The 25,686-nt window shown below is 42.0% G+C and overlaps 1 protein-coding gene across 1 annotated transcript in view; it reads left to right on the top strand.

Moving 5' to 3' along the window:
* The first annotated feature begins 9,503 nt into the window (after window positions 1-9,503).
* The window catches only part of ZSWIM6 (zinc finger SWIM-type containing 6), a 161,993-nt gene continuing 145,810 nt past the window's right edge, over window positions 9,504-25,686 (top strand). The window contains 2 exon segments of the mRNA XM_024193184.1: window positions 9,504-9,889; window positions 9,891-10,015. Coding sequence (XP_024048952.1) covers window positions 9,504-9,889; window positions 9,891-10,015 — 511 coding nt within the window.

A 25,686-nucleotide genomic window follows, 5' to 3' on the forward strand; every position in this document is an offset into this window, starting at 1 on the left:
CCTGCCAAGAATAAATATGCTGCTTACCACAGCACAGCAGCTATAGGGTGGGGTCTAATGCAAGGAAGCCTAAAGGGATGATGTATTATTTAGGGGGAGGAAGCTGGGGATTATAAAAGAAGTTTCCTTTTTGGGGAAAGAGTTAATATAGACAAAATATCACAAGAAGCTAGTCCGTTAGTTTTTAGTCGAGTATTGCCACAGACTGCCATTAAGATAAATAGCTTATTTGACTAGGCAATATTTGAGCTTCATATAACAAAATGTCTTTTTTTTCTAAAGACATCTCCTAGATTATTTTACAGCTTTCTGTACACAGTATATTCTGAAGAGTAAGTTTCTATACTGGTACTCCCTAGAGACTGGAGGAGGGAGACAGCTCATGAACTGGACTAATAAGATTAAAACTTGCACTGATTACACTGTCACATGTTTCAGGGAGGATAGCTGACAGGAATTCGATTACTTTGAGGAAGCTTTTTAGTATTTCACAAGTATACTATCACAACTGAAACTGCTTGAAGCTATTAATATATTTAAAGAGAAAATACCTGGGAGGAAAGATAATACACTTAAAAGATACAGAAATTCTTGTAACAAACATCAAAATTTCCATATTGGTACTAGGAAAGCAAAACATTTCATCAATTTTTATTTTTAAACAAAAATAAGATTGTTTTGGCTTTAAGTAGGGTGTGTAATATTTTCAAGCACACATCTATTGGAAAAGTCAAAACAAGTTTACGGTTTAGGTTAAATCCAATTTCCTGCCAAGTATAAAACTTCTGCAAATGTTCAGAGAACAAACTAAAAAACTCCAATAGAAGGTAGAATACAGAAATGAGACTAAACCAAGAATTTTAGTTTCTCAAACAGATCTAATAGGCTCACGTGACACTTCCAATATGTACAGCTTCCTGATTTCATTGCACACGTTCACTTTACCTGTATTTAACAATGACTTCTCTTTCCTACAGTAAAAGCAGCAGTAGTGAGCTAGGTTACCCCACCGGGCAACCTAACAATACTAGGCTCTTTATAAGGAAGGAGTTATACCTGCCCATGGTCCATTCTCAGTAATTGTAAACAGAGTGCACTAGTTTACTGTGGGGGAGAATACACAGTATCATGGATTCACATGACTATGAATCACTGGTATCTTCACTACCATCCAAGAGTCAGTCTTACTCAGAATTACCCCTATGGAGTTATTTAAAGCAGTTAAAAGGCAATGTCATCAGGAAAACATGGCTCAAATTAGAGAGAAATCTCAAAATATTCTGAATGTTTCTAGCTAGCTCTGAAAGACCAGAAAAGTATGTTTAGTAGTCTAAATTTCTATTCCCAATAGTTGTACAGATCAACATCTGACTCGGGTTCATTTCTTGTTGGCCTCATCCTGTAATTCAATTAAAGTAACAAGTCATGTTTTGAGAGCTGACTCAGTGTTGCCTGTTTTTTCCTCACTTTTAAATAGAAACTTTGAACTTTAGAAACCGTTGGTAACACTTATTCAAAAGAATATTTGGTTTAACTTAAGGCTAGTAGGAGGCAAAGCTTCTCTATATTCAACTCTTCAAATGAGTTATAACCATCTACTTTAGAAGATCACATGCTGTATAAAACTTGACAAATATGCACATCCTCATTTTAAAACCCCCAAAACGATGTTCAGGTCAACATCAGACCTGAACCCCCTTAGTTTCTAATTTCTTAGAGAAACATTTTCTATTGCCATACAGATACAGTTAAGAGACCAACAAGGGATCTTAAGAAAAATACTCAGACAAGATGGATGAGGTAATATTTTATTGGACCAATCACTGTTCTTGAAAGAAGCTTTCAAGCTACATAGAGCTCTCTTCAGGTCTACTGGTTTTCCCTGTATGAGAATTGCCACCTCTAAGAAGATGCAGAGAACTCAGTAATTGTGGACTTAGGCTATATCTACACTACAGCCTATGCTGGCAGAACTTATGTTGCTATGGGGTATGAATAAACCACACCCCTGAACAACATAAGTTATGCTCACATGAGCGCTTATGTCGTCAGGAAAGCTGCTCCCGCCAACACAACTTCGACCGTTCATGGAGGTAGTTTGATTTTTTTTTTTTGTGCTGAAGGGACAGCTCTCTCATGTCAGCATAGAGAGTCTTCACCAGATGTGCTGTACAGCACATCAGTACAGCTGCCACGCTGTACATGGAGACATGGCCTTAGTCTTGCCACTTGAGATAAGAAAAGCAATTCCAGCACTGTTTTCTAGAGCAGAGGTTCTCAAAGTTTCATGTTATGGATCACTTCTGAAGACAGATCTTTCCCTCGATACCTGCCCTCTCAATTCCACACCTTCCTCGTATCCAACATGGTGATTAGGTACATGAAAAATTAATACAATCCTTAAAGGGAGAAAATAAAAATAAACTTGTTTTAATGTTATATGCAGCTGCTTAGTTAGATTTTTGGTCTGAATGTAGGACTTGCATATCAGTCCCAAGTCTCCCCTTTGTTGGTTTTAGTCCTTATTGTTCTAATCTTTCCAGGTCACTTTGCAGTTTGGTTCTGCCCTCCTGAGTGTTTTTTACATACTCCAGTTTTGGTATTGTCTACAATTTGTGGTTAAACATACACCAAAGACCTTGTCTACACTACAGGGGAAATTCAATCTAAGTTACGCAATTTGAGTTACGTGAATAGCGTAACTCAAATCGATGTAGCTTAGATCTACTACTAGATCCACACTATACGATGTCGTCAGGAGATGCCCACATATCCTCAAATGTGTGTTAGAAGAAAAACCAAACCTCAAACTTACAAATGCACAGTTAAGGTTCTACAAACACCACAACTGTAATCTCTTGACCCAAAGACAGTACACCTCTACCCAGATATAACACTGTCCTCGGGAGCCAAAAAAAAAAATCTTACCGCGTTATAGGTGAAACTGCGTTATATCAAACTTGCTTTGATCCACCGGAGTGCGCAGCCCCCCTCCCCCCCCCCGGAGCACTGCTTTACTGCGTTCTATCCAAATTCATGTTATATCGGGGTAGAGGTGTAGTTACTTCTCGTGAGGGTTATATGATTTCATGGAGCAATACTACAAAGGCTGAAGAATTGCATGCTCAGGGGGCAGATTGTAGCTGTAAAGCCACCAGCTGCAATGGGAATAGTACACAGATTCACCACCCCAGAGAAAGGAATTGTACCTGCTGCCTCAGGCACAATGTCAGGAGCACAGCTGCTGCTACATCATTCTAAGAGGTGTGGCGTGTGCTCTGCGCTCCTTCTCTCCCCTCCCAGTAAGGAAAAGAAATGCAAGTCTAAGGCAGCAACATATGTAGCTATTTCTGGACATAATGAAAAGTATCTATTCCTGCTAAGTGGCAGATGGATAGCAACTTTCTCCATTTATTCTTCTATTTGTAGGATTTCTTAAATGGGCTTAGGAATTTTTCCAGGCTTAGTTTGAAATAACCTTCATTTCATTGTTTTTGTTTGAAATAGGAGCATTTCTTGCTGGCACCTTTGTCATTCTTCCAGATTTTGAATCTTCATAGTGGCACTTGTTTGTTGCATAATTCTCCCCCCCCTTCCCCCCATGAAGAGGGTTATGTTGCAGCAGGTAACTATTATAAAGCAAAGGGGGAATTACTACCAAAGTCAGGGTATCTTGTTTACATGTGTGGGAGCTAAGGAGAAGGATGTATTTGACTATGACCAGATCACTTAAAAATCGGTTTCAAAAATTTGCAGCATATTAATGTGCCAAGTACCTAATTATCTCTCATGTTAGCATTGTAATTTCTTATTTTAGTGTTTTTTCTGTTTCATTAAACTAATGTCTAGCAAGCAGGTACAAATTCTCTTCTGAATTTTATACTGTAGCCCAATACACAAGCTGGTTATTTTTCAGCTTTTATCTCTACTAAAAGTGTCAAAGCTTTTTAAAAATTATTTGGCAAAATGCTTGTGCTGTCTCCCATAAGAATTTCCTAAAGATTTTCCTCTACAGGTACATTAAAAAGCAATCCATGTTTCCCAGATGTATTTCTTGATGCTCTCAAATAATTTAAGTTTGTTTCTCTTGATTTGAAGATTTGCTGGAGATAGTATTGTGGCTTACAAAATAGAGACATATCATGCTGCTGATTATTAGGCAAATTCCCCATTGGTTTAGGGAGTTCTGCTTGCTCAGACTAAACTGTAGATTTATGCAACTTAAGTTTTATTTGAATGAAGATTTTTTTAGTCTGTGATTGCATGTGTTAGCTTTTTACGTAATTTTATGACTCCTCTGATTTAGAAGGTAAAAATTCTTAGTGATCCACCTATTCATAAGCCAAGTATGCCTTTACACATTAATGGTAGAGAGATGGGAAGGGAACAGACTGGACAAAAGAGCAACCATCAGGTAGCAACCAATCCTGCAAGTGTGGAGTTTATAAAATCTACAAGCAGGACTCTGCAGCTGTGGGATCAGCTGCTTCCAGGTAAGGGTTAACTCCTCCTGCCTGGGAAATGGGTACCCTATTAGGAGCAGCTTTTCTCCAGCAGAAAGTACAGCACTTAGCACAAGATCATCATATTATGACAGGTGAAAGCAGATCCTTCCCCAAAGTGGGCCAAAATTACTGGTCTAAAACAGGGGGTATCAAACTTACTCTGTGGACAGAGTCAAGTTCCACTTTTATTGGGCACAAGGTAAACACTTAGGATGACATGCTTTTCTCAAACCTTGGCTGAATGCTCACTGATGTCAAAGGAAAGTTTGCACAGAGATTGAGGGTAGAGTATTATGGCCCTTATGGAATAGCTAAGATTTTAGTTCTTTGTTCAGTTCCTTGTCACATTCAGCATCACTCAGTGAAAACCGCTTCCTTTTAGGCCCACTGCTATTTCTTTCTCTTTGTTCCCTACCCTTCTTTGGGTACGTCCAGACTACCCACCAAATCGGCGGGTAGTAATCGATCCCCAAACGCGCTCCCGTCAACTCCGGAACTTCACCAGGGCGAGTGGCAGTAGCGGAGTCGACAGGGGAGCCGCAGCCGTCGATCCTGCGCAATGAGTACCCGAGGTAAGTTGAAATAAGATACGTTGACTTCAGCTACGCTATTCCCATAGCTGAAGTTGCGTATCTTACATTGACACCCCCACGCCCCCACCAGTGTAGATCAGCCCTTTGTTTCTCTGCCTCCTCCCTGCCTTTGTCTTTTTTAGGCATGTCCTTCTCTACAGTAACTCCCAGTTCTCCACCTATGGGCTTCACTTCCATTTCTCTGCTAAAATAAGCAATTAAATAGTTAATGCTGATACATTTAGGCTCCTTAAAATCTCAACCTACAGGGTTCGGGTTCCCAAATCCCATTAAAATTCCAGGGGGATTGGGCATCTAAATCCCTTAGGTTCCTTTGCTAAAGTGGTGTTAGGCTTTAGAGTTAATATCCAAAAGAAATTAGTGGGAGGTGAGGGGTTCACACCTTTTAGAGTATTTGATTCATGCTGTCTGCACACTCAGGAAGATCACTTTACACTCAGGTCATATTCAGAACGTATATTCTTTATGCCCCTGAGGGCTACAAACTTTAAAAAAAAAAGCTAAGAATTGAAACAAATATATTATGCAGGCCTAATTCAATCCCTCAGCTCTGTTTAATTTTAGTCTAAAGTTATTTTCTTAAAGAAGTCTTATTACTGCCACTATAATTTGTTCTTGCCATGTTAATTTTTCTATGGCTCTAAACAGTATCTAAATAGATTTTTTTTAATTAAAGCAAGGCATTTCAAAAGAAATTGAGAAATGATAATGTACACAAACATTAAGATACTTGCATAAGTTGATGTCTTCAGATTTTCTATTGGTTGTGTTTGACAATTAAAAAAAAAAATCAGCAAAAAAAACCCAAACCCACATTTACTAGAGCTGATCGGGAATTTTCAATCAATGTCAAAATGTAGTCTCTGCAGTTTTCAAATGTCCTTCAGGTAAATCAAGCATTATAAAATATTTTTGTTTGTGGAACAAAACAAATGTTTAATTGTGTTTGCCTGATCTGCCCTGGTATCTTATGCCCCCTCCCCCAATTCTCCTCTATGTGCAGGACTATCACTGCTCTCTGGTTGAACTGCTGCAGTGACTCATGGGAGTGGTAGTCTGACTGGGCAGCCTTGTCCCCTACAGGAGCCTACTACTCCACTGAGGCAACCCACAGCAATTCAGACAAATGCTGTTCAATGATTAACTGAGCCAAAATGAAATGTTCCAATTCAGGAGTGTCCAAATGTTTTGCTTTGATTGAAGATTTCTAAACAATGAATTTCAAAATTAAACTTTAACAATATTTCATTCTGTGAAAAGTTTCACTATTTTGACCCTTTATCCTGATTTGGATGAAAAAGTTGAAATATCAGAATTTTCCATGAGAAACTCATTTTTGATTAGCTCTAGTGTTTATACATCAACATTATGAAAATACTGTACAGTAAATTTCAGATATAGTTCTGCCCTTATTTATACCTGTGCATCCCCACTGAAGTTATCGGAGGTGAGGACAGACTTTGGTCTACTAATTAGTAGGAGAAATATCAGCTATCTATTTGTGATTAGCAAATTGTGATTTTTGAGCCTGCTTTTGCACATTGTAATAACGTTTGTTCCAGAAAGGTTGTTTGATTTGATTAGAAGATAGTTTAAAATAAACTGCTCAAAACTGTAACAGTGGAAGATATTTCACATTGCGTGCTATGGGAATTGCAACATTAACATTACACATTAAACCATTTGCTAAAAATTAACCACAGCAGATGGTTAATACCAGTATTTTTATAGTTCCTTTTCAACACCAGGGCAAACATAATATTTTAACTGCATTCAATTTACTCAGAGAGTTGTGGCATCAAGCCTATCACACCAGGGGTGCCAGAGCTTGATTCCAATATGGGCTGTATGTGAAGGTTTACAGCCTTAACCTAACGTTAATCAGCACCAGTAGGCATCCAGGATTTTGACAGAAAAATGGTTGCTATCTTGACCTCTTAGGCTAAAAGGGTCATGGAACAATATAGATTTCCATAGGAATCATCTGGGGAAGAAACCAGAGTGCTCTTCCAAAATGAGATTATTTAAGGCTGCTGTCAAGTTTCTGATTCTACAATATACACACATTCTTCAAAATACAATCCACCTCTTTTCCCAGGAAACCATTTTTGCTCCCTCTTTAGCTGTTTTGAAATTAAAATATCTGAAGTGAGGTTGCAAGTGTTCTTTTCTCCATGAAAGAGAAAAATGCCTTAATCAGAAACATCTATCCTCTCCTCACCCCCAAAACCACTCATTCTGCCCAGAATGCTTTAAAGAACCTCATATACTACTTGGGTACACCTAACCACCACCACCCCTCTCAAAAACCAACCTACAAGTGAGAATTTCTGTAATATGCAACATCCTGGGGACCAGTTATTTTAGGAGTGACTCATATGAGGTAGGTCACTTATGTTTGTATTTGCAATATTCATTTCCTGTCCTTATTAGTTGCTTTAAGGAGAACATTCTGTAGGTAACGATTTTACTTTGGGGGGAAAATTAGGCTTTTTCATTCAAGTCTCTTCTATGCTTAGTTTGTGCATTTATACCCATACAGAACAGTAACACGAGTAAGTGACAAGGGACAAATATTAGGCAGATAGTGCATAAGGCTGCTCCTCTCTCCCCCAAAGCTAAGGGAGGAAGGTCAGGTAACATCTTACAAGGCACAATACAGGCCTTTTTAAAGTTAGGCTTGTTTTAAAGTTATTTTCTCTGCTTTAGAGAGTTTCCCCTCCCTTTCTTGTATGGGTGCTGCCTCTGCTTTGGCCCTCAAGCCTGAGGAGCACCGAAGGACTGACCCACAAGCAGCATATTACCACAATTTTCCTAATAGAGGGGAAACCTTGGAACAGGCCTAAGACCTGGTTTTACCAACCAGGCCAGCACGTTCTGGTCCCGTTTGTCTGCTTGTGCGGACCTGGCCATCTCGCAGAGACCGTATTAAAAGTGGCCCTGTAGTTCCAGCGGAGGCTAGGAATGGGGAGGGGGAGACAAGGCGATCACGGGGTGTACTAAGTGTCACAACACACAGTTCAGTCTCGTATTTTCAACATTAGTAAGAACTCGCGCTGCAGCGAGAAATCTGGGTCAAAGCACAGCGCTGTCTCAAGCAAGGTAATTAAGTGCAGGACCCTGCCCCGGGCTGGGATTTGCTGCGCATCGCGTAATTAGCAGTCGTGCTCGGGCTGCAGCACGGTGCCAGGGCTTCATGCTCCGGCGTTCGGGGAGCTCAGCCAGCAGCCGCCCTCAGCCGCGTGCAATCGGGATTGTTCAGCCTCCGTGCGAACGGAGCAGCCTGTGGCTAGCGCGGCCTGGCTTTGGATCTAATTGCATTCCCTCCCCCTTGTGACTCCACATCGAGTCCCATCCGGTGCGCAGAGTAACCAGCGGACAGGAGAAGTCACTCGGCCCACCTCTTCCCCCAGGGGAGCGGCAGGCGTCACCTGAAGGCGCAGCACAGCCGAGGAGCGTGTCCGCCCGCCGGGGGTAGCGCCCCTCAGCCCGCCCTGGCTCTGCCCAGCCGCAACTCGGCGCTGGCGCCGAATTCGCTGCCCCAGCACCGACCCGAGCTCGGCTGCGGGACGGAGACGCGCTGCTTGTGCAGGACAAGCCCGCGCCAGACTGGGCAGGCGGACCCAGAGCGGGACACCCCTGTGTCCCGGCACGAGCTCAGCGTTCCCCTAGCACCTCCGCCGCCCGTACTGCACGTGGCGTCTAGCCCAGGTGCCTCCCTCTGGCGGGTCCGCAGGCGCTGCAGGACCCGAGGCGACCCCCGCATTTACCAGCCACCGGCTCAGCTCCACCTGCGGGCGGGCAGAGCTGGCGGCCCCGCACTGGGCAGGCGAGTACGAGCCAGACGGGCTGCCTGCTACCACCGCTGGGAACCGGGCTGGGATAGGTGCAGGGAAGCCCGGCTCCAGCTCCGTTTTCATTACCGTATTTCTCTGCTGCGCTCAGTGCCGCTCCTCCTCCGTCCTTCTCGCTCCCCTCGGCTTTCCCAGCGGTGGTGACCGGGTTGAGGCCGCGACGGCCCCGCCCCCACATTCCATTCCCTAGATGGTGTCAGAAGGCGGTGGCGCCTGCCCCACCCCCTTTTCCCACCACGCGCACACCCGAAGGGCGCGCCCAGGCTTGCGAGTATATGACATCTCCAGAGGAAGCCCCGCCCAGCTGCGGTCCCCACCCCCACTGCTAGTGAGCCGAGCACACGGCCACCGGGCCGGGCCCGTTCTATTTATGTTTGTAGGCGCTGATTTGCATAGCTCCGCCCCTACCGTGGGCGAGGCAGCAGGCACCGCCCCCTTGCCCATACATGGTGGCGATGGGCGGGGCCGCCATTCGGCTGTCGGTCGCTCTCTTCCTGGTGCCGTTTATAGGGTACAGCCACTTCCGCTGTCTGCTTAGAAGCGGCGCGATCATGGCGGAGCGCGGTCAGCTCCCTCCCCCCGCTAAGCGCCTCTGCTGCAGACCTGGCTACGGTTCGGGGTGCAGGCCGGGCCAGCGGGCGGGCGGCGGCGGACCCGGCAGCGGGGTGCTCTGTGCCGGACCCTCCTCCGCGGCCGCCGCCGCCGCCGCCCTGGGGCTGCTGCCGCTCGGCAAGACTCAGAGCCCCGAGTCCCTGCTGGACATCGCGGCTCGCAAGGTGGCGGAGAAGTGGCCCTTCCAGCGGGTGGAGGAGCGGTTCGAGCGGATTCCGGAGCCGGTGCAGCGCAGGATCGTGTACTGGTCTTTCCCCCGCAGCGAGAGGGAGATCTGCATGTACTCCTCCTTCAACACTGGTGCCGAGGACCCCGCCGCCCCCGGGGGGGGCCGCTGCCAGCACCGCGCCCGGCGGGGCCGCGGACGCCGCCGCCGACGAGACCCGCCTGCCCTTCCGTAGGGGCATCGCTCTGCTCGACGGCGGCTGCGTCGATAACGTCCTGCAAGTCGGTGAGTCACTCACCGGGAGCCGGGCCGGCCATCCGGAGCCCCGCGCCCCCGTAATCCGGGCTGCGGCCCCTCTCCCGCACCGCTGTAATCCGGCCAGCGGGGCTCTCCGGGCCCCTCGCCAGCCTGTCACCCACCTGTAATCCCTGCCCAGGCCACAGCGCCGCTCCTGCCCTCGCCGGGCGCCCTGACCCCGCGGCCAGCCCTTCACCTCTGCTCTCCTCTCACCTCACCTAGGCAGCTGCCGCCTCCGCCCCCCAGAGCACGGGCCCTGCAGCCCTCCGCTCCCTCCGTACCCCCAGCGACCCCCTTCCCACCCCCCTTCACTTCCAGCCAGGGATCCAGGCCTTGCAATTTCCTTTCCCGTCCCCTCCCCCTCGCAGCCGGATTATATGGCTCCTTCACGTCTCTCCTCGGCATCCAAGGCCAGGTTACACGCTGCTTCTGTCCGCCTACCAACTGCCCTTCAAATCTGCCCTCTCTCCCCCTCACGCCCCCACACAACGCCTGTTTACTCCCCGCCCCCGGCTAATCAAACGCTTCCCGTCCCGTCCCTTTAACTCTCTTCACACTCCTCCCCCCGCCAGTCCCCACTCCCCCCTGTAATCCCGGCCGTGCGGTCCCACCTCACTTTGTCCCCTCCCACCCCCACTAATCCGGGCCATCGTCATACCCTGGGCCACAATAGAGGAGATGCCAAACCCGCCGCCGCCGCCTCTGCCCCGCAGACCGGGGAGGGCGAGGAAATGAATCAGCAGAAGAAGCCCCCGTGGGGGGAGGGAGGGGCAGGGGCAGGGATCTGTTACCTACAAACCCCAGGAGCGAATTTGCGTGGAGAGGTTCAGGTCGCTGAACAAAGGCACTTGCAGGGGGGCAGCGGCAGCGACGCACGGGCGGGTTGCGAGCTGCGGCAGATATTGAACCTAAGCCTGGGGCTGCCTTTGAATCACCCCACGTTTGGTTTTGCGGGATGGGGGGTGGCTGGGTAGCAAAGCTGCCAGATAGCGGATCCAGCTCGGGCTGCCAGGACTGAAGGCGGGGGGGGAGGGGGGAAGCTGAGCGATGGCTGGGAGGGGGGGGAGCTGCTGTGTATGGAGGCGGCGGTACATGGGGTGCTGCCAGTTGCTTTGGGATGTAGCTGTTCCTCGCTTCATGACAACAGCAAAAGGGGGAAGTGCTGTTCTTGCTTCTCCTGGAACAATACTCTTTCCCCCCCCCCCCCCCCCCCCTCGCTGCTGCCGCCTGCTGCTGCTCTTCACCCTCTCCAGGAGATAGATCTCTCTCTATTTAACTCCTCCCTTCCTAGTTAGTTTAAAAGGCTCGGGGGGTGGGTCCCCTCCTCCCTCTGAAGGGAGGAGGAAGAGGAGCTCTGTGTTGGGGGGGGGGGGGGGGGTTAGTCCCATCAATAAGAGTACTGGAGGAGCTACATGGCCGGCTCACATTTTCCTGTGGGTCTTGGACACAACAAGGGAAGACTGTAGATTTCCCATCTCCTGCGCTGCCTGGCTTGTTCTGATGAGGAGAGGATGAACCACCTCCTGGTTTTTGATGGTGGTGGGGGAGGCTTTACAGACCTAGCAATCCAGGCCCCGCTGCCATGTGACAGAATGGGCAGATGGGTTATAATTTCCCTAATAAAACTTCCGTGCAGGGTGAGGTTCTCTTGTGCTGGAGCTGGAGCTTTCGTTTTGTTGTGTTTAGCTGAGCGTATTTGCCAGTTGCGCATCTCGAATCGCCGTGAGGCAATTCCCTGTGGTGGAGGAGGAGGAGGAAGATCTGGCACTTTGTTCTCATTTTCATGTTTATTTGTGTCCTTTTCAGTTTTCTGCCAGCCTCCGAAAAGGGGAAGCCAAACAAAAGAGGCTCTTTATTTCTTTTCACTGCCTGCAAAATAGTGAAGATTTGACAAAGGGAAAGAAGGACTGATGACTTAAAGCTGCACGATTCCATTTTCCCTCAAACAGACTTGCATAATCTTCCCCAATATGCAGTTTAAGCCTGAGCTTTTCTCTTCCCTGTCAAGCTATCAGTTTTTGAGCATGGACGTGATGACATTTTTAAATGGACTGAAACCAACAGCAGGATAGTTCACAACTCTCTCTCTTCTCTTCCCCTTCTTCCAAAGCACTTAAAACAAAAATGGATCCGTTTTTTCCTTTTATTTATGCCTTGTTTTTAAAGATTTGAGGGTGTAGGGTTTCTGGGCCCAAAGGCCCAATAGATTTTAAGATCTGTTGCATAATTTTGGTTCTCATGTAATTTTGCCTCACTGCCATCCTTGGAGAGAACTCAGTTGTTTCAATCCTGTCTGTGGTTCATCTGAATTCGAATACAATCTACAAATGTGATGTCTGCATGGTCATGTATTTTCCAAAGGCAGACTGTTGCTTTTTCTCTAGGCTCAGTGCCCTTCCCTTCTGCCTAGAGCGGGGTTCAGCGTTGAGACATTTTTAAAAAAATCTAATTAAGTTTCATCTTACTTTTGGCTTTGTTTCTTTCCAGAGGACTGAGGGACATCTGTGGTTCCGCACTTGTGGCAAAACCAGAATTCAGTCTCATTTTGGTTTGGTTGGCAATGCTGAGAATTTTTTTTTTTCTCTTGCCTGTGCTTGATTCTGCTTGCAGGCGATGAGGAATGACAGGAGTGCACATAGGGAAGGTTTCTTGGCTGATTACATTTAAGCCAGGAATTCACTGTGAAAATAAAGCCAAGGGGCGATAAATAAAAGATGCAATCTTCTCTAGGAGACAGACACCCAGCATGGGCTTTGCTTTGCTTGCTTTCAGCAGTAGAAGAGGCCTCAGTGAGTAGTTGTGAAGGGGGGGTGAGGGGGAGTGAGTAACTTTTTTGTATAGCTTCAAAAGGGGAGGGGCATTTAGCAATGTTGGCAAGGGTCAACGTGAAGAAAGAAAATATACATAAATACAATTTAACTTTTGACTACTGCTCCTGTAACACTTAAGCACAGTTCAAACAAATGCTATACAAACTGTTGAAAATATAAGTCTTTGGGGGAAGCCATTCAAAAGTAGCACTGTATCAATACCAGTACTCTGAAACACAATGTCAATTGTTCTGACTGGGGTGGAGTTTTTGTTTTGGAGGGCATAGCAGTATAACTTTTAGATGGCAGAGTATCCTCCAAGTACTTGTGTAATTTGGGAACATGTGTCAGAGCTGGTAAGGATTTTGTATTTGAAATGTGCCTTCCAGAGCAAAAAGATGTAAGAGCACAAGCAACTCCACTGCAATGAATTATATTGGCTGGAGAATGGAGTTGGCTTCATGCAATGTAGCAGACTATGTATCCTAATACTGCTCTTATATAAGTGTGGTTTTAGTGACGGTATAACTGTGAACGTACTTTCTGTGCAGTATGAGTAATAGAAACTTTGTACATTTTTACAGTTGTGCTTGCCCAAAGCACAATTATTGGACAAACCACAATTTATTGCATATCAGATCTAATTGTCGTACTTGCAACACTAGTATTAATACAAACAGGTTGGAGATTTGCTAAGCAAGCCATATAAATTTTACTTCAGTGCTAGTTAAATGAAAATATTTGCTTCTGAATTTTACATTTTCAGTCAATACACTGTAGAAACATTAAGCTGAAGGAAACTTATTACTATGGCAACTTGTTTTCAAGCTCTCTCTCTCTCTCTCTCTCTATATATATATAATTTTAGAAGCATTCAATCTATTAAAACTACTTTTCATTAGGTGCCTTTTTATGAAAAACCTCTATTTTTGCAGCTCTTTGTCTCACATCTGTATTGTAAAGGACTACTTTGCACAAAATTACGTATCTTGTAAACTGTATAAGGATTTTTTTCAAGCAGAAATCTTGAGTGTCTATTAGTGTATTTAAAAGCTAACTTAATTTATTCCAATGTAATTAATTTCATTAATAAGCATAACTTGTTTCAAAGGGATTTTCTTGGGTGTGGGGGGGGAAGCTGTCAGTTTAAAAATCATACTTGGATCAAGACTGGGAGAGGGTCTGAGAGACCATCGATAAGAGCTTGGGGGAGAGGGGGTGGCTTAAAAACAAAACCTAAGAGAAATGAAACATTTTCACTTTAAACATTTTAAATCACTAAATATTGCCCAGCAGTGTTTGCAATCCAAACATTACAACATTTTCAAAGTATATTAAAATTTGGAAGGCAAATTGACTGACTGCCTAGAAAATAAGTTTTCGCTTGGCCAATCTGAAAGACATGCCAAAAATGAGGGGAAAATATAGATGGTGAAATGTAAATCTGTTTTAATCTAAGGTCAGTTGTATGTCTGCACTGTATAGACCATTGTTTGCTCACACTGGTCTCTGTTTAAGACATTACAATAATTTCCACAGCAACACTCGACATCAGAATCACGGAAGTAATATCTAGGTATTACTTCTAGATATGAATGGCAGGGGGATGAGCTGAAGGGAAGAACTTCCTGAAGAAGAAAAAATGTGAAGGATTAAGTGATTGATGCTTATCACATTTCTAAGATTTGTTTAATGTTGATATTGTAAGCCAGCAACCCAGCTTATTTTTCTTTTGAAGAGGGTTATTTCAAGCAGTGTCTCTTCACTGCATAATGTTGGGTTTTAGACAGTGAAACATAGTGAAATGCAGTTGGAGAAATGTTACTAATTCTCTCCAGAGAAACTTTATTTTTGTTTTCTTCAGTGTAAAATAACCTTTGGGGCTCTGTATATATTTCTTTATTTGGATTCTTAAATTAACTTTAAAAGGTCTGCTTTTTTGTTTTTGTTTTTCTCATACTGAGAAGAAATGTTTTTCTTCTGACTCAGATGTTTCTATGATCATTTATTTTATTATTAAAGCTTAATTAAAAAAAACTACAAACCTGAGCCCAAGTATAGTAATTGCTCTCAAAAACAGGAGTCAGTTTTTTCACCTGGAATGGAATGCTTCATGAGACTACACGAGTCACTTTTTTCTGTAGAATTATGGTTAAATATAATTGTAGCCAACAACTTTCAGATGCTTTTATGGATCTAATGGATTAGAATTTTTGCTAATTTTCTACTTTTGGACAACTTTTCAAAAACACAATTTAAAATTCATAGATTCTAAGGCCAGAAGGGACTACTGTGGCCATCTAGTTCAGCCTCCTGTATAACACCGGCTATAGGACTTCTCCGAATTTATTCCTATTTGAACTAGAGCATATCTTTAAAAAATAAATAAATAAAATCTAGTCTTGATTTAAAAATTGCCAGTGATGGAGAATCCACAATACCCCGTGGTAAGTTGTACCAAGGACTAATTACCCTCATTGTTAAAAAGCTGTGTATTTTATTTCCAGTCTGAAATTTTTAGCTTCAGCTTCCACCTATTGGATCTTGTTATACCTTTGTCTGCTAGATTGAAAAGACCATTATTAAATTTTTGTTCCCCATGTATATAGAGCCAATTAAATTATAGAGCCAGTTAGGCAAATGTCATTGCTCTTGTTTCCAACTTTAATTGTTTGAATTTCAACTATATGGTGTTGAACACCTTTTTAATTGATGAGAGAGGCCACGTTGAATGTATTTTTAATAAAGTTGCCAAACAAACTTTGTGCTATGAATTTAAATGCTTCCCTCTGCAGACATGAGACTCTTCATTTAAACAAAGTTGGCTGAAGCAATAATATTTAGCTATTTTTTGAAATCTGTAGTTCCTTTAGTTTATCTAAAAGTCTCTTAAACTTAAGTAACTGTAAATGAATTGACTCAAGTAAGACTGTCCTTAGTATGGAACAAAATGCTTATATTTCACTAACTCTTTTTGATAAAGTTCTAACGTTGTCCTGGTATATGTAGTGACTTTTTTGTGGCCAAGGGGAAAAAGGGAAGGGAAGAACATGTTAAACTATCTGCTACTGTCTTTAAATGGGAAATGTTTCTCTGCTGACATGCTGGCAGATGCAAGCAGGGTTTTTCTAGCAGTAAGCCTGATGTTGGAATTTTGGTTAGAAATGTATGATTAAAGGAGGTCATCTATAACTTGTTTAATGCAGCACTGTGATACAGACACATGTGGTGTCTGACTTTGTTTTTGTTTTTTTGTTTAGAGCAAAGACTACAATTAAGTTTGGAAGATTAGATTTTTATCAGTAAATGTCAGTAAACATTGATTTATTTCACTGTACACATACAAATGGGTGAAAAAAATATTTCCATAGACGATGATCGAAATGTACAGATAGGCAAATAAGGAAAAATGCTGCTTGAGAACCTATAAGAGTAAAAATTGAGTTATTTATATTTTTGAATTAGGCTTGTTACAAATGGGCTAGCAAACAAATAGTAAACACAGGTATGATCTGTTGATTTCAGGATATTTACCTTGTATGTTTTGACATGTGATGTCAATTTGTTTTAACAGTTTTTACAAAGCTTTAACTTATTTAATCTCAACATCTACTATCGTTAATTAACTCTCACTACCCTAATTTCCTGCAACTGAACATTTAAATTGAAAATACCTTCGGTGACTTGGGTTCTAACCCAAGTCAAGTAGTAGTGGCCAATATTTTTGTGTACAAAACCACAAACCAATTAAATAATTTTTAAAGATCTATCTTGCCTCAAGGGGAGAAAAATATGAATGTTCCAGTTTCCTTGTTAGATTTGGAATGTAAGTCCTTGATTAGGGAACAAAGGAGCTGTTTTCTCTCTCTCTCTCTCTCTGTGTACACATTTTTTAACATGTACTGTTAACCTTGAATTATTTCTTGTGAAAGCGTTGGTGTGTAACACTTTGCAACAGTGGAATATTAAATGTGGAAAACTACATCTTTTTTTCTTTTGATAGGTCAATTATTTGAAACCAATTATTTTTCAAGTCACTTTTTGAAGTGACAGAAACTTTGTCCTGAAATAAAGCTTACTGTTTATTTATAATGTAAATATTAATGGTAGTATGTGTGTCTTTACACAAAAGTAGTGACACCGTCCCATTAAAGACAAAGTTCTAATACTTTATTTTAAATAAAAACCACTGTATTCAATTACAGTTTGTGTGTAACATATTTCCATTGAACATAATTTAAAAATGCATAGATCAGTTTTATAGAAACATATTTTATTTGGATTCACCTGATGAAAATATTTAACATTTATTATAGCTTAGCATTCAAAAGTTTACTTATAATTATTCTTTTCTACTTCTTCCCTTCTTGAAGAATCATTGCCCTGCAAACAGACTTCGTACTCTGAGATTTGATAAGCAGAACCTGACACTTGCATTGATGTTTCCCAAGCTTGTTTTTTCTAAGAATTCTAAGAAAACAATTTTCATTTTAAAAACTTGCCATCTCTCTCATTCTGTTTAAGAAAATGATACCAGCTCTGCATATGATCAGATGTTTTGGTATGTAGCAATTCTTGAACTATAGCCAGCTGTCGTGTCAGCAGCTGATTCATTTTTTTTTTTTTTCTCTGCAGTCTGACTTTCAGAAATGAGCAATTAAAAGCTAAATGTGTGGCTTTTTTTCTGGGGTGGGTGGAAATTAAGAAGCTATTGAAAAGTCAGAGGGCTTGATATACTGATTTTCCGTGAAATTCAGTGACTTTTTATTTGTTGTTTCCTGTTTTTCCATGTATATAACCCGATAAAGTGAAACATGTATAGAGGTTTTTAATTGTACAGTGCCAAAAAAGCCACATTCTAAACAGATAATCAAATATAGCAGTGAAACTGGCTACAGGTCTGAAGGATAATCCATTTTAGAAAATGATTCTACATAGTGGGTTAGTGTTGGAATGTAATCTACCTAGCTGATCTAGTTGTTATGCAACAACAATTCTTGATTGTTAAAACAGTGTCTCAAAATACTGATGAAAATTTATGATAAATTGGAGAAGTAGCTGGTATTCAAACTTTTTTTCTTTTAGAAGATATGCTTGGGGGAAAAGTTTGACTACCTGAAGAATTGGAAGTAGATAATAATGAATTCAAGTCTTCAGATTATGAATATGCTGTCTATGTAAGGAATTTGTTGTAAGACTCAAAAAAATCTTCCATGCCTAACAAAGGGTACAGATTAAATGTGAATTCTGATTGCCTGGAATGCAGTCAGCCTGACAGCATGCAAATACTTGAGTACTGTGTAATAACTGCTCTCATTGTTCAGGGAAGTCTCTCTGTGAACCTTCAGTTTTTCCTCTTGGTTTGCTGTCTAAAACTATCTGTGCATTTAAATGTTTTTCTCTCTTTATTGGACGTGTATCTATTGCTTGACATGGCTTCATAACCGTCATTGGCCTGGATCACTGGAGATGTCTGCTGGTGCTGCATAATGCAGGCTTGCATCCTCCTTCTAGCAATATGCCAATTAACATGATTTACGTGATGTCCTCATGATGCATCACCACATCTTTTTTGAGATTATGTAGCCATACTCATATAGGCTTTGGTTTTATTGGTTGAATTGTTAAAGTCCCAGTGCCTGGAAGATTTGTAATAGTAGTCACCAACTTTAAATAATTTTACTCTTATTTAATTTCACAAATTGTATGAACACATCAGATGAATGTAGCTGCTAATAGTAACTAAAGAGTAGAGAATTGCTTTGTGATTGTTAGAACTGATAGAAAAGCCTTTTGCAAGCCTTTTAACTTTGCAATTCAATGTACTTTAGTCTCCCTTAATGTAGACTTTCTATAAACTAACTTAAAAACATACCTCTTTTTTTTTAAATTTGAGAACATAAAGTCTGAAGCACATACTGTGGCAGAGGAGAATCACATTTAACTGCATTTAAAGTATATTTTCAGGAAATAATTGTGAAGTGATCTGCACCATCACACACTTTTAAAAGAAGAGCTTAATTTTTTTTTACTAAGGCCCTCTACTTCTTGTTGCAAGTCAGTGCACTTGACAGTCTTTGAAATATCTGGAAATTTTTGTATTGGAAATGCATGGGCAATGGCTGAGAGAGTCTGACATTAATTGGAAGGATGCAGTAGAACCTGTCAGTAAGTTTAAATTCGTACTAGTAGAGCTAGCTGATCAGATAAATCAGAAGCTCGTTTACTGAATTAATGTGCTAAAAATTCAGGTGATTTACCTCTTGTCCTGCTTTATTTAACAACCTGCCTATTTACATAAGTCATCTTTCATTGTTAATTGGTGTCAGACCTCTAATACGTTCAGGAATTGAATGAAAATATGTTGAGGGTGGGGGGGAATGGCATATAGAATGAAATATCACAGAAATAGGCATTAATATATCTTTATTGTCTCTGCTTCCTTTTTGTTGTTGTTGGCGGCCAATAGTTAATTGCATTCAAATGATCGCTTTGGTGACTGGAAAAATCAAATCTTGCATAGCTGCGTGAATTCTAAGAAACAAGAAACTCATACTTATGCCAAGTTGAACTGCTAGGTGGTTACTGACAGCACCAGTAGTTATGCAAATACAGTGCACGAATTGAATACTGCATATACAGCTGACTACAATGTCTAATTTATATTGACTAATGAAATAGAGAACATGTAAGCATTTCAATAATTGGCAAAATTGTTTTATAAAACCTGAAAAATAATGGGATTATAATCCACTACGGATCAGAATGAATTGGTTTACATATGTTCTAACTATTTTGATATTTTTATTTAAAACTTGTATTCAGAGCAATTGGTATTGGTTGTCTTCCATATTTTTAAATATTAACTCTGGTTGTCAAGGTTAGAACTTGGGTATTTGGTTCCTGGTATTTTGAAACAGTTAAATTAATATTTCCTATTTATCTTGAAGTAACTGTTGTCTGTTTTTCACCTACATATAAATGATTGGTCATGTACTCTGGGTATAGTTCATGCTGCTGCTATGTTCAGCAAATAAAAGCAGCTCGTAGCTTATCCTTGTCAGTAGCAGCTGTGGGTTTTATTACTATTTAGTTAATCTCTAGATTTAGGCCTGATAGTTTGACCAGTCTACAATTCATATAGCATCAATCCATATTCAGCAATAAGTAACTTGACTTATATTACATTAGTATGAAGTATAAATGCAAATAGTGTGTTTTTTAGCTTATTTTGCAATTTTGACTTCAGAACTTCAGACACCTTTGTCATTAACCTGCAATTTGGACAGAAATGATGGTGGAAGAAATGACATATTAATAATTCATTAGAGAACCAATCTTTATTTGACATATGTCTACAAATATTCTTCCTGGAAATTTTTTTAGAAAAGATGATAGTCATTGAAGGTTTATTACAAATATTACAGTAAGCTATTGATTACTTATAAAGTAGTAGTTGAAATATAGAACTTACCTCCTTTCGCATATCTAAGGGACATAATGCATCGATCTGGGAGGGTGAGAAAGTGCGTTAGTTAAAACATAAATTAATGTTTTTTACAAAATTGGCATAGATTACTAGAAAGAAGCTAAATTAAACATAGCTGATCTCCATACTTAAGACCTATTCTGCTGAATCCACTGTTCAGACAAGTTCAGAATTAGGGAAACTTGGAGATACACAATATTTTGTGTAATGTACTACTTAAGTAAAATTTGAATCTTAATATTTTAGAATAAAAGCTGATTGTGTTTTGACCAATAACTAGTGGGCCAGTTGACTATGTTGTAGTTGCAAAAATTAGTTTCATTTCTTCCATTGATTTGGCTTGTAAACTGAAATCTCACAGACTGACTATAATTAGTGTCTTGGGGATAGAGTATCAAATCCATTATGTATTGGATCAGTGTCTGGACTTGGTGTAGCTATGTTATATAGAAGCTTGAGGCATCACTTTCACTCCTGTGCTTGTTGATACAGAGGGATATGGGAAATACAAAATGTACAATTTAGCTTTTGTGTATGGCAGGGCATCATATGTCCAATGATACTGTACTGATCAGTATTAAACTCATGCGTTCAGCTGAGGGTACTTTAGCTGAATGTGCCACTTAGACAGATCTGGAGGTCTGTGACTGGAAATGGGAAGCAGGACTTAACAGTTGGCTTGGTTAGCCTGATCATGTAAGGCAAGCGGAGGGTAGTTTAGTTAGTGCTATTTAAAAATTCTGTATACAAAAAACTATTTTGATCACTGAAACCTGTCAGGTAAAACTGTTACTTTGCAGTGTTCACTGCCTGTCTTGGCAGTAGCATTTTTTTTATGGGCGTGGGGGCAGGAACGGAGGGATTTAGGAGTGAAACAAGGCTGGTTCATTAGCAGGATGGGAGTTGGAGAGAAAAGTAGTGAAATGTTGGACCTTTCATAACTACTTGTCTATAAAGTGTGAGGTCAGTGGTGATGTGTGTGGTAAGGGAATGGTCAGAGGGGGAACTTCTTAATTTGAAAGATCCCAGAAGGAACTGTATTTAGTTAGGAGAAGATTGAGTGAGTGGCCACATTAGTGAGTGGAAGTGTTGATCTACAATTGATGGCCAAATGAAAAAGGGACCACAAAGAAGCTAGTGGGATAGATTCATTGTTACCACAGGCTTTTTAACACCAAGAAGACTGCAAACTGCACAATAGTTAACCCTGTAAAAGACGTTTTAGAATATAAACATAAAGTAACATGTCTTCACTCTTTCCTTTCTATTTGTAAAACCACAATTGGATTGAGTAAGCCTATTTTCCTGGCCTTCATAACATACTAATTTTAGTTTAACTTCACTGTGATTTGATGGCTAAATATACCTCCAGTTTATCAGAAGCAAAACCAAGACTGGTACTGAGTTACAGTAGGGACTCCTCAGTTAAAGTTGTAAAACAAAACCACCAACTCCATTTCTGTCCTAGTGTTTGGCACAAAGCTTTTTGCAGTGAAATGGACATTTTATACTATATGGGTCTCTAAAACATCCAGCTCTGTGTTCATCTTCCTTCTCAGCAGGTTGGGGTGAATGGCTTAAAATATTTTGAATTTAACCTGTAAAGAGAAAACAGATGAAAATGCTGTTTCCCACCCTCTTTGTTCCACTTATTCTTGTTTATTTGTAGTAGTAAATATTATGGTGGAGGGAGCTGTTGTACAGTGTCCAGCACAAACGTGGAGAAATCCCTTCCTTGAAGAACTTTATAGACACAAATTGATTGGAGATGGGGATCTAACATATGTAAAGAAATACTGGAAGGGTTGGCACAGCTTTACTAGTTTGAAGTACTGTTTACTTTTTTTGATTGTAGGTAGAGGTGAGGAGTAGGAAAAGTCACAGCTTATCACCTGTCCACCCACAATCAGCAGGGTAGCTCTTCTTGGGCATTATGACAGAGGACTCTTAAGAAGGACAAAAGTGGCTGTTTGGATTTTTCAGAGCATTTTCTGCATGCATAAGAGGCAGCATGGGAGAAAGCTGTTTAAGGGAGAAGCTGACTGAACAGTTAAAGCTGGACCGAGGCAGGGATTGTTCTCTTAATAGCTTATTACATCAGGGAGGTAGGGTGATGCTAAATTATGATGGGGCTTAAAGGTGAAGACAGAAAGCTTGTACTGGATGCAGAGGTGAAGGGCAAGGGACCCACAGGGGAGGTTGATGTGATCAGAGTGACAAACCAAGACTATCTAGCCAGCAGCAGTCAGAATAGACTTGGAGGGAGCAAGGTGGCAGTAGTGAAGGACAGAAGACTGGAGGCTGATGTATTCAGGATGTGAAATTAGAGCTTGGACAAGAATTTAGGTTGCATGGACAGAAAGAAGGCTGTATTTTAGAGTTGTTATGTAAGAAAAAGCATAGACTTAAAAATATCCTGAATGTGGCTCCAGTAAAAGGGCAGAGTCAAATATGACATCCCGCTGATGGGGCCCAGTTATTGAGAGAATGGCGGGGGGTGTCCAGTGATAAAGTGAGAGAGACGATATCAAGAGTTTAGTTTTGGCCTTAGTCTGTTTAAGATTGACATCCATGAAGAGATGTCACAAATGAGATGCTAGGTTGAATAAAAGGAGACCACTCATCAATAGCAATGGACATGGTGAGTCATCAGCATAGAAATTGTAGTTAAAGCCATGCTTGTAGTGAAGAGCACTTAAAGACAAGGAGACGATTAGTGTAAGGATTAGAGCCTTAAGGAACACCCAAAGAAATGGGGTTGGGGATGAAGATGCCCACCAAAATGAGATGCTGACAGAGTGATTAGGGCGGTGGGAGGAGAACCACAAAAGCCAATGAAGATCAGAATTTCAAGAAGTAGAGTGGTCAACTAACAGCCATTGAGAGGTCCAGGAGGATAAGGATAGAATACACCCCTGAAAGTTGGCCAGGAAGAAGTTGTTGGAGACTTTAGTGAGAGTAGTTTCAGTGGTGTACAGAGTGGACGCCAGATCGAGGGTCAAAAACAGAATTGGAAGAAAGGCATTCCATACAGTGATTGTAGATGGCATGTTTGAGTTTGGAGATGAAGGGGAGGAGAGCGATTGAGCAATTTGTGGGAGAGGTGGGGAAGTCAGTAGGATTTCAGAACTTCAGCCAGAGTTGCTCAGCAGCATGAGAATAAGAGCATAGAAAACAGGTAGAGGGGTGTGTGTGTGTGTACACATGCGTGCTGGGATTAAGGATGGATAGGGAGAGGCACACAGGAAGAGAATCTGTGAATACTAAAGGACTGAAAGATATGAAACAAATAGGTGGCAGGGATGTGAGTAATGTTGGAGATGAGGTGGTCAGAAGGGGGAAGTACGAGCTAGGCATATGCAGACTAAGCAATTGCGTAGGGCTTCAAGCAGCTCTATTATGAGTATGTGGTGTGGAGTGGGGCAAAAATATTCCTGCTTAGGGCCCCCAGTGGGCTAGCACCAGCACTGTCAGGCAAAGAAGCAGGACGCTAGGGGATCCGATGGGACACTGGTATTGAAATTGAAGAAACTAAGGACAATGGTGGGGTTTACGATGAAACAGAGAGCTAGGAGTTGAAGTGGGAGAGGACCATGGATACTCTGTGTATGTGATGTGATCAGGGAGATGAAAAGAAGTGGTGGATGGACTAGTGTGGGGGTTCCCCCCCCTCCCCCCAAAGGAAAAAATAAATGAGGAAGGAGGATTGACAGCGGCAGGATCATTAGAGAAGCCTGGTATCTCCAACGTAATGTTAGGAGGATGACTTTGGGGTAGGGATAGAGGAATGGAGGAGGCTGTTGAACAAGAGGATGGTTGCAGAGACAGAGGAGGGAAATCCAGCACCCTGTGAGAGCCAGGTAGAGAGGGATGGAAGAAATCATGAATGACAGGTTGGTGGTTGTTTTTGTTTTAATAGGGAATGAACTGGCGTTTCAGAGGGGTCAAAGAAGGAGAAAAGACTGGAGGCTGGGATCAGGTCATAGGTTGGAGGGGGACCAGTGGGGATTACATAAGAGAGGCCGTACTGGGTCAGACCAAAGGTCCATCTAGCCTAGTATCCTGTCTACCGACAGTGGCCAATGCCAGGTGCCCCAGAGGGAGTGAACCTAACAGGTAATGATCAAGTGATCTCTCTCCTGCCATCCATCTCCACTCTCTGACAAACAGAGGCTAGGGACATCATTCCTTACCCATCCTGGCTAATAGCCATTAATGGACTTAACCTCCGTGAATTTATCCAGTTCTCTTTTAAATGCTGTTATAGTCCTAGCCTTCACAACCTCCTCAAGTAAGGAGTTCCACAAGTTGACTGTGCGCTGTATGAAGAAGAACTTCCTTTTATTTGTTCTAAACCTGCTGCCTATTAATTTCATTTGTGGCCCCTAGTTCTTGTATTATGGGAATAAGTAAATAACTTTTCCTATCTACTTTCTCCACGTCACTCATGATTTTATATACCTCTATCATATCCCCCCTTAGTCTCCTCTTTTCCAAGCTGAAGAGTCCTAGCATCTTGAATCTCTCCTCAGATGGGACCCGTTCCAAACCCCTAATCATTTTAATTGCCCTTCTCTGAACCTTTTCTAGTGCCAGTATATCTTTTTTGAGATGTGGAGACCACATCTGTACGCAGTATTCAAGATGTGGGCGTACCATCGATTTATATAAGGGCAAGAATATATTCTCCTTCTTATTCTCTATCCCCTTTTTAATGATTCCATCTGGTCCCGGTGACTTATTAATGTTAAGTTTGTCAATTAATTCCAAAACCTCCTCTAGTGACACTTCAATCTGTGACAGTTCCTCAGATTTGTCACCTACAAAAGTCGGCTCAGGTTTGGGAATCTCCCTAACATCCTCAGCCGTGAAGATTGATGCAAAGAATCCATTTAGTTTCTCCGCAATGACTTTATCGTCTTTAAGCGCTCCTTTTGTATCTCGATCATTGAGGGGCCCCACTGGTTGTTTAGCAGGCTTCCTGCTTCTGATGTACTTAAAAAACATTTTATTACCTTTTGAGTTTTTGGCTAGCCGTTCTTCCAAGTCCTCTTTGGCTTTTCTTATTATTGACGCATGACCAATATTGAGGGCTTGTCAACACTTACCGGAGGATCGACGCGGCAATCGATTTAGCGGGTCTAGTGAAGACCTGCAAAATCGACTGCCGGTCGCTCTCCTGTCGACTCCTGTACTCCACCTGATTGAGAAGAGTAAGGGGAGTTGATGGGAGAGCATTTCCTGTCGACATCGTGTAGTGTGGACCCTGTGGTAAGCAGATTTGAGTTACGCTATTCACGCAACTCAAATTGCGTAGCTTAGATCAACTTTTCCCTTTAGTGTAGACAATGCCTCAGACA

The sequence above is a fragment of the Terrapene carolina genome, unplaced genomic scaffold (assembly GCF_002925995.2).
Source record: "Terrapene carolina triunguis isolate 2854851 unplaced genomic scaffold, T_m_triunguis-2.0 Scaffold69, whole genome shotgun sequence".
NCBI lineage: Eukaryota > Metazoa > Chordata > Testudines > Emydidae > Terrapene > Terrapene triunguis.